The following is a 9,817-nucleotide window of genomic DNA, read 5'->3' as shown; positions in this document are numbered from 1 at the left end:
TGCTGGGATATTATAATAAAAACTATTTTGTTTTCTTTCAGTATCGCACCAAGACTATTCCCATCATTAAATCTAACAAAGCATCATCTGAAAGCACCACTCGTCACATTATAATATATGGAGTCCAGGATGAGAATGGATCCAATATCCAGAATTTTGCCTTGGATATCACTCCCCCTCCTGAAGTGATTTACAAGTCAGAACCAGGCACTAGTGACGGCATGAATGTGCTAGGGATTGTGATATTCTCTGCCACAATGGGTAGGTTTCAGACATGTTTGGTTTGTAATAATCTAAGTATCCATTTAAGAGAAAAAGATAGGGGTTGGGTTGTTTGGTTTCTTGATTCACCTTTTTTAACCGCTTCTATCTAAACTTTGTGGGGAAAGCGGCAAGACTGTTGCAGAGCTGTTCTCCCAACCTTTTGAAGACAAATCTTCAAAATCCTTGATGACTTTTGTTCCATGCAGTTCTGTTTTCTGTGCATGCACTTAACATTCTTTTTATTTTAATTTTTTCTGGATTATTTTGAGCTTTTATTTATGAACCATTTTTTTCCTGACTGTAAGAAACACTAATACAGTGTGCTCAGAGGAGGTAGGAATTACTATACCAGGCGAGACCCATGGCCCCTCTGCCAATATTCTATTTCATTCTCTGGACAGTAACAAAAACCTCAGACAAAGTTTCAAGAAATTCTGAAATAAACAAGTCTGTAGCAGACTTTCTTTCCAAAGCCCAAGAAGTTAGTACACTTCTAATGCCCAGAGCTCCAGGTATTGTATTACAGGAATAAAGAACTTCCTGCACTGCTCTTGGTTCAGGGGGTATCAGGCTGAAACACCCCCCGCTTTCATGGCTGGACGTTTCACCCCTGCAGCTGGCAGTCCAAGCAAAACCTGCTCCCAGAGCAACTCCTTGGCTAAAGTTCCCCTCACCAGGCAGAAAATTACTTTAGCCCTGGAACCTGCCATCTATTGTTCTTGCCCATTCTTAGTCACATTTTACCACATGATTAGTGTAGAATATAACTGTCACTGTAAGAACCCAACCCAGATAACGAACCTCAGTGATATCTTGAATAAGTGAGCCGCAAAGGTATATTGTTTTATCAGTTTTAAATCTGTGGATCTTCTTTTTGATTGAAACTTCTTGATTTTATTTTTGCCATCCTGCAATGCTGATAGTTATATACCATCTAGTATCTTATCACAGTGGACTCTAAGAGCTTCTGTCTGCCTCATTTATTCAGTTTAACTTGCTGGAGGAACTCATTGGTGCCATGTGTGTTCTATTATGTTTGTGGATTTGGAAGAGGGAATTTAAACAAACATGCCCTAGTTAATCATAAAGTTCTGATGATTTTTACAAGAAAATGCTGATTAAATTTTCCTTATCTAAATTTATTCTTGGAAGTTAATCTGGTCAGCAGAGGTAGTTCCATAAAACATCTTTGACTGTATTTATTATGTTATGGTTCATACCAGCACAAGGGGTCAAAAATCAAGCCTGGAATTAGCAGATTCATCTCTCTTTTTTAGTTTCTCCAGTAGGTGGTATTCCATATGCAACACTGCTGGAAACTGGCTGTCCCCCAGTTTGTAGTATTTTATAGTCAATTCCCAAAGTACAATGTCACAGCAAACACTGTTCTAGTAAAAAAGTATTGGATATGAATGAATTAATTACATGTGCTTATTAGGATCAAGGGCAATTTTATACTTCTGAGCACAGATCATTCATTGTCTTCCCAGAACTGAATGTGTTACTTTTACTATGCCCCTAAGTATTGCTGGCCTGGGGCACAAGAGATGGAAGCTGAGAGCTGGTTTCTTCCTGGCTGACGTACAGAAAATGTACTGCCGGTACTGCTGTGTACAGCATAGTCCCAGCTGCTGGGTCACCTGTGACTGTATCAGCCACGAACAAACCTGAGACACTAAATCCTCGAAACTCGTCATCTACCGGTCACTATTTCAGACTGTCGTTTTGAACAAAGGATGCAGCCAAGCATTTATCACTGTCTTCAGCGCCCCCCAAAATGGAAGCAATGAAACAGAAGACATGTGGCTTGAATCTCTATAAAAGAACAGCATCCTTCCAAAGTTTTTATTTAGTGCAAAAGAATGTATACAGGCCTTGGTCCTTGGTAACAGTTTTGCTCACTTTGGCTAAGTCTTATTTGCACAAAGGTCTTTTTATACCACTTTGGCATAGAAAAATGGCATTAGGGTGGGTATGAGTTCTTAGTACCGCCTTGATGCTGGGCTCAGCTGTGATTAGCTATACTACCTGTGGCCAGCAGGAGCAGGGAAGTGATCGTGCCCCTGTACTCGGCACTGGTGCGGTCGCACCTCGAATACTGTGTTCAGTTTTGGGCCCCTCACTACAAGAAGGATGTTGAGATGTTGGAACGTGTCCAGAGAAGGGCAACGAGGCTGGTGAGGGGTCTGGAGAACAAGCCTTATGAGGAGCGGCTGAGGGAGCTGGGGTTGTTTAGCCTGGAGAAAAGGAGGCTGAGGGGAGACCTCATTGCTCTCTACAACTACCTAAAAGGAGGTTGTAGCAAGGTGGGTGTCGGTCTCTTCTCCCAAGTAACTGGCGAAAGGACGAGAGGAAATGGCCTCAAGTTGCGCCAGGGGAGGTTTAGATTGGATGTAAGGAAAAATTTCTTTACTGAAAGAGTAGTTAAACATTGGAACAGGCTGCCCAGGGAAGTGGTTGAGTCACCATCCCTGGAGGTATTTAAAAGACGTGTAGATGAGGCGCTTAGGGACATGGTTTAGTGGGCATGGTGTTGTTGGGTTGACGGTTGGACTCGATGATCTTGGAGGTCTCTTCCAACCTTAATGATTCTATGATTCTATGATTCTACCTTTTCTCACAGTGTGCAGGAATTTCTGTTAGAGATTATGACAAGTGGCTAAGAGTTGAGACATCTGATCTTTTTTTCTTGGAGGAGCACACATTATTTATTCACCACAAGGAAAATGTTTGCACTGAAATGGAACTTGGTGCATCAGGGCTGTAGACAGGAGGCCCCAGTCCTGCCCGCTGCCCTGTCTGTCCCCACCAATAGCCACATGCTTAGGTAGGACAATGTTTTAAAGAGCAAATTTCAGTTGTACCTGTAAAATAAAAGAGAAAGCATTCCTTTTTTTTTTTTTTTTGCATTATACAGAATTAGAAGTTAAGACTCTTGTAAAACTGCCACCAACCAGGCTACAAAAGCTGAACTATATTCAATGTCCTGTTAACCAAAGATGAGCAACATGCTTAATAAGAGTGTTGTTTTCTGACCTAAAAGTTACAGCTTAGGTGAATATTAACAGACTTATAAACCCACATCTTGAATGCACTGTTATTGTGAAATCCCTGGATAAAACAGCTGAGAGCCTCCCTCCCTGCCTCAGGAGGGGATTGCCCTGAAGCGGTGCTGCCTGAGACCCAGCTCGCAAGTGCAGATGTGGGCTCTGAGGGACAGAGCCTGAGCTCCTGCTCAAAGCAAGGACACTGCATATCCAGAGCAAGTGACAGCACGTCCCCACTCATAGCCCCCTGCTTCCTCATGAAACTCCCTTCAAAGGCAGTCTCACTTGGTGCAGCTAGCTTTTGAAGTGCTTCCTTGAGCAATTAACTCGATCACTTATAATCCTTTCAGGAAGTGATGGCAGAAAATTAATAAAATAGGAAAATTATGTCTATTTATATGCATTATTGGAAACTAACACTATCTGGAGAATATATGGTTAGATGACACATCCCAGAGCTGTATTCTTTTCCTTTCTGAGCACAGGGTGTGCATAAATGGGTTTTCTTTGCTTTCTTCTTTGCTGGTTAGTCTGTATAGCAATTTGGCTTTTCTTCACATGAACTTGCATTTCCTTATCTCCCCCAAGTTTGCAAAGTCTGACTGATTATGAGGGTTGGTTGTTAGTATGTAGACAAATATCTACTAAAAAACTAAAAAGAGGATGGAGACTCCCCATATTAACTCCCCGTTACCAGAACAAACCTCAATACTGGCTTTTCCCCAGGAGTGTCTCATGGATGCTGCCCAGTTGTACGCAGCACACAGCAGTAAGGCAGACTGCAGGCAGAGACAGCTTCCTTCATTAGAAAAAAGTTTTTCAGTTTGTCTTCCATGGATCCCTCAGAGCAGGTAGATCCATCTCGGGGCTCTATGAAAGATAGTTAAGGAAACAGGCTTGCTACTGTGGGGTGTGTGTGTGTAAATCTACAGCACAAAAGTCTATACCGCCACAGGGAAACTTTCAGGGAACTGCAAAAGAAAAAACACCGAGCTAGGGGAGAGTGCCCTGTATGGAGCCAAAGCACAAGGCTGTGACCTGGCTCCCCCACACTCTCGTTGTGTTTGTGTGTGTAAAGTAAGATTTTCAGATACCACATCTGTTTATACAGCACGAAGATCTATATTCTTCCAGTCATCTCCTACTTAGTTCACTTTGAACTACAGCAGGGAGAAAAAGCACTGGGGCTTTGCATGAAAGCACCTGAGAAATTGAACCTGAATGCCTTTGTTTGCAGGTATAATGTTGGGAAGAATGGGGAACAGTGGTGTTCCTTTGGTCAGCTTTTGCCAGTGTTTAAATGAATCTGTTATGAAGATAGTGGCAGTTGCTGTTTGGTAAGTAACTGTTTTAGTAAGTAAATCAATATTTTTTTAAAAGAGTAAGAAAATTTCAACAGAAGAGGATGCACAGAAATGTCATAAACTTATTTCTGGGGAAATAAATAAGGGTGAACGATCCTTAGCTTTGCAGGGCCTCAGCATTTGAAGGAAGATACATACACACACATCCTGTCCCTGGCTTGTACTATCATTTTGACAGAGGCACCCGCTTTATTACTCCGAAATAACATAACATGGTATAGCTGTGTGGGTGTGTGCTGTATGCACTAGGGGCACTGCCAATCCTTGGGTATGCCAAGAGGGATTATAATACAACCAGCCCACACAAGGGAGGAGCATGATGAAATGCTCAAGCTGGTACTTCCATCCCTTACAGCACTGCTCCACTAGAAATACTAGCCTGGCGTCACCTTGCTCAGGAGAGGGCTGGGCTCTTATGCTGACGTGCCTGTACTGTTGTTAGTATGGTTGCTGCTAGCTTGGCTATCTCTGCACTGAACAGCACAGTGGAGATGATATACCCAGAGTGCTTGGCAGAATAGCCCTCAATGAACCATCCTAGACCATGCCACGTAGGAAAAGCCTTCAGAGCAATCCTTAATTACACTGACAGCCAGCTAGACCTGCATACCCACCTGCTCCAAAGATCAGAGGAACAGTAGGTGACTGCCAACAACAAAAACTATGAGCTTAGCACCTTCCCCACTCTTCAGAAGGTCCCCAAATGTGGCTAAGCCCAATGTGGGGGGATCCCACTACCAGCACTCAACCTTTGTTTCCAGCTACCTGGTCCAGTCTGACTGATCGCTTGGTTAGATTGCTCTGGAAGGATGAGAGGGAATTGGCAAGTCTCTGAAGATGGCACAGCTGCAAATGGAAGATGGCTGGATGTCCCCAGATTTATTTTATTTATTTTTTTAATCTTAAGCTCTTTTGGCACCTATGTCTTTCTTTGCATCTAGCCACACACAGAAGCACAACAGTTTTGATAAAGCACCTATTCCACATCCAGTCCAGAGGGAGTTCAGAAACCAGGTATTATTCTGACTATCTGCCCCGAATCAAACTTCCAGGGAGTCCAAGAGCATGCCTAATGCATATTGGTATTTCTTCTATGTCTTCCAAAGGCAACATAAACATTTACTTAACAGCTTCCAACTAAAAGCCTTGACGGTTACACAAGCACAAGCACATGAGCAGAGCTTAGGATTTGTTCCCCTTCTCCCCAGTAAATGACCTGACTTAAACTAAAAAGTCAGAGCTGCCTTCTGAACCAAAACATTTTGAAGTCATTCCTGACCAGCACCATAACCTCAGCTGTGCTGAGGAGTACCCCACATAAAAGATTGTTTAACCCAGTGCTTTGGGCACACTCCTCAGGTGTGAGAGAGAGGGGCTTAGTCTGACAAAACAACGGAACCCAGCTGTGCTGCTTCCAGACAGGCTGCTGTTACTGCACCACTACTGGAAGTACAAGGATTTGCCATCTCATACTGTTTGATGGAAGTGAGCTATCTCCTAATAATGACTGTCTTTCTTTTTGCTCAGGTATTTTCCATTCGGAATTGTGTTCCTAATTGCTGGTAAAATCTTAGAAATGGATGACCCTTCAGCCATTGGGAAGAAACTGGGTTTCTATGCCATTACGGTGGTTTGCGGCCTGGTGGTGCATGGGCTATTTATTCTGCCAATGATGTACTTCTTTATCACCAAGAAGAATCCCATTGTCTTCATCAGAGGGATTCTTCAAGCCTTGCTCATTGCTCTGGCCACGTCTTCCAGGTATTACACAGTTTCTAGACAGATGCAACAAAATACTTGCTAGATCCTTACTCCAGCTTTCTCTTGGGAACAGCACACTATAGCTGTACTGGAGCAGATATATTTGTATCTGAACAATGGCCTGTGTCAAATTCACTGGTATATTTGTAAAAGATGTGTGTCTCAACATTTGGAAGTTATTTGTGGGAGCCATTTGACAATAATGTTTGTCACATTGTTTTTCCTCAGTTTAAAAGATATTGGACAAAAATGTTTTTTCTTAGAGGACTAGAAAGGAAATAAGGGTATTTTTCCATAAAAACAAACATTGTGCTTCTACAAAGTTAATATATACATGGGACACACAGTTTGTCCAGACTTCATTTTTGGTATTAGTGGAGAACCTCCTAGTTCAGTCATATGGAAACATTTTACTCATCTTAGTCTTTGTTTCTTGGTACCTTAAGAAATACTGTGGTTGCAAGCTATTGTCCAGCACTGGGAAAGTATTTAGCTGTTCTACTCAAGGAATAATATATTTTGCATCCTTTTTAGGGAGGATGTGCAATGAGTTTTAACCATAGCTGAACAAAGGTACAGTGAAAATGGGAAACAGCTTGTGAACTGATTATGAAAATGACTCCCAACACGGATAAACTGGTGCGTGAGAAGTGCTTGAAAGGGCTGGAATTGACTTGCATGGAGTGGAGACAAGAACGACAACTAAACCAACATTTCCCTGTAGCCGATATAATGAAAACACAGTTTCATGGCATCTGTGGCTGGAGGCTTGTTACTCTGAAGTAACAAAAGCAGCTATACCTACCACTTTTTATGCAGTAATAAAAGCCACAGTACAAGCGGAAAACGCCAGGTAAATAGGTCTCTTTAGCACATCTTACATACTTATTATTTCTACTGTCGGCTATAACGGAAGAGGGCTAAAGAAAGGAAAAGATACCTTTCTTTTATCTCATTTTTGCTTTTGGATTTTTAAAGTTATTATTGTTACTTTACAGAGAGACTGGAAAATACTAAATTCTTATCCAGACTTTGAAATGATGACAGCTAGTGACAAACACCTACCTTCATCTACCTAATTTAGACTTCAAATTAGTAATTAGTACAAAATCAATGACAAATTGGGAACATCTGTTTATGAAGAGACATAATGAAAAATTAAAAGGTTTTATTAACCCCAAAATATTTATTCTAATTAACAATAATGACTGAGGAGTACTTCATCTAGTTATACTTAAATACCGATTGCTTCTTCCATCTTATAATAATTTCTATAATAAGTTGAGCTCTGATGACTAATATATCCTTTCAGGCAATAGTATTGTACCAGCTTCTTATCCCTTGTGCCTCTAATCTTACTTTTCTCCATAACTTCTCAAGCTCCTTGAGGAATAATTCACATAATCTCTCCTACAATGGAGTGACCCACTTAGAAATAAAGTGCATTTGTAATTGGTGGGATTACAGAAGGAAAAGGCAGGAATGACGTATAGATAAAAAGTTCTGGGAAAGCAGTCAAATATTGATTTAAATAATTTCTTTTTAATAGTCTAATAAGGGCCATTATGTAATCAGCACACATGGCTTTCCATAGACCATCATCACTGATGAATAATTACGTGAGTTTTGCAGAAATCTGGAACTCTTCTGCGAATTATCTAAGTAAATAAATACATGGGGAAGTAACAATGTAACTTCCCTGCACTCAGATTAGTTGATGTCATTCATTTGTGTATGGCATAATCATCTGCAAAACTTATTTTTGTTACAAAATGTTACTTTGCAATGCGGTAATTACCATCAATGCTAAGAGAGAAATAATCTCTATTTTACTGAAGGGACAATGAAAAAGAGAAAACTTAAGTTGTACTAGACCTGTGCCAGACTTGGGAAAAGAGCCTAAAATTTTTATCCCCAGCCCATCGGCTTGATTAGGTTCATTATAGTTCTAGTCAGGACCAACAAGGTAATTTGGGGCAGGAAGGTCAGATGCAGATGGCTGATTCTCTCATGAATATGCGTACAGTGGTTAGGGCAGGAGTAAGCAGAGCAGAAGGAATGTATAGGAATTAAAAGAAAGGAGAGGAAGGAATAATTATTTCAGTACAGTTGGAAGGTATTGGCTTTCCACTATGTTTCATTTTACAAGGTGTTTTCATATATAACAGTTTGCTCTAAAATGACCTATAAAGAGCAACATACTGTGAAATACAAAGTCAAGAAAAAATTATGTGCTGGGTGGTGTTTTAAACTCTAATTAGGCTTAAATAATTAAGGCAATCTTTTTTATTAGAACATAAAAAGTTTGTAGCTTGAGATGTCGTCACATCCCCAGATTCAAGTAAGATGCTAATTTGGAACTCAAAGATGTTAGTGTTGGAAAAGGCTCGTCAGGTTCACATTTGACACACTTGACTATCTGCCCTGCTCCTCTAAGAATTCTGTTTCTGAAGAACTCTATTGCTGACAGTTTTTTTAATCTGTGCCATTCCACTAATTATCTTTTTCTAGAAAAAGATAATTTGTCTTAAAAATCTAATCCGCATTTTTCTCTTTTTAGGGGAAAAAAGAGAAAATTTTGTTCCTCGTTTTACCTTTAGCATCTATAGAAGAGTTTGTCCTTTTCTCTTCTTCTCTGTTAATAAACAACAAAAATAACCAACTTTTTCACCAGTATAGATCTCTTTATCAAGGGAGGTTTAATCGAGACTTAGAATCATAGAATCATAGAATCATTAAGGTTGGAAGAGAGGTCCAAGATCATCGAGTCCAACCGTCAACCCAACACCACCATGCCCACTAAACCATGTCCCTAAGCGCCTCATCTACACGTCTTTTAAATACTTCCAGGGATGGGGACTCAACCACTTCCCTGGGCAGCCTGTTCCAATGTTTAACCACTCTTTCAGTAAAGAAATTTTTCCTTACATCCAATCTAAACCTCCCCTGGCGCAACTTGAGGCCATTTCCTCTCGTCCTTTCGCCAGTTACTTGGGAGAAGAGACCAACACCCACCTCGCTACAACCTCCTTTCAGGTAGTTGTAGAGAGCAATGAGGTCTCCCCTCAGCCTCCTTTTCTCCAGGCTAAACAACCCCAGCTCCCTCAGCCGCTCCTCATAAGACTTGTTCTCCAGACCCCTCACCAGCCTCGTTGCCCTTCTCTGGACACGTTCCAACATCTCAACATCCTTCTTGTAGTGAGGGGCCCAAAACTGAACACAGTATTCGAGGGGCGGCCGCACCAGTGCTGAGTACAGGGGCACTATCACTTCCCTGCTCCTGCTGGCCACACTATTTCTGATACAGGCCAGGATGCCGTTGGCCTTCTTGGCCGCCTGGGCACACTGTCGGCTCATGTTCAGCCGGCTGTCGACCAACAC

The 9,817-nt window shown here is 41.4% G+C and overlaps 1 protein-coding gene across 1 annotated transcript in view; it reads left to right on the top strand.

Moving 5' to 3' along the window:
- SLC1A7 (solute carrier family 1 (glutamate transporter), member 7) overlaps positions 1-9,817 on the top strand; it is a 64,452-nt gene that overhangs the window by 30,490 nt on the left and 24,145 nt on the right. Inside the window, exons 5-7 of the mRNA XM_009320193.1 lie at positions 42-261; positions 4,549-4,648; positions 6,203-6,436. Coding sequence (XP_009318468.1) covers positions 42-261; positions 4,549-4,648; positions 6,203-6,436 — 554 coding nt within the window. The remainder of the gene's footprint in view (positions 1-41; positions 262-4,548; positions 4,649-6,202; positions 6,437-9,817) is intronic.

Source organism: Pygoscelis adeliae, unplaced genomic scaffold (assembly GCF_000699105.1).
Source record: "Pygoscelis adeliae isolate BGI_AS28 unplaced genomic scaffold, ASM69910v1 Scaffold393, whole genome shotgun sequence".
NCBI lineage: Eukaryota > Metazoa > Chordata > Aves > Sphenisciformes > Spheniscidae > Pygoscelis > Pygoscelis adeliae.
Note: the sequence above shows the minus strand (reverse complement) of the source record. Positions and strands in the feature narration are given on the sequence as shown.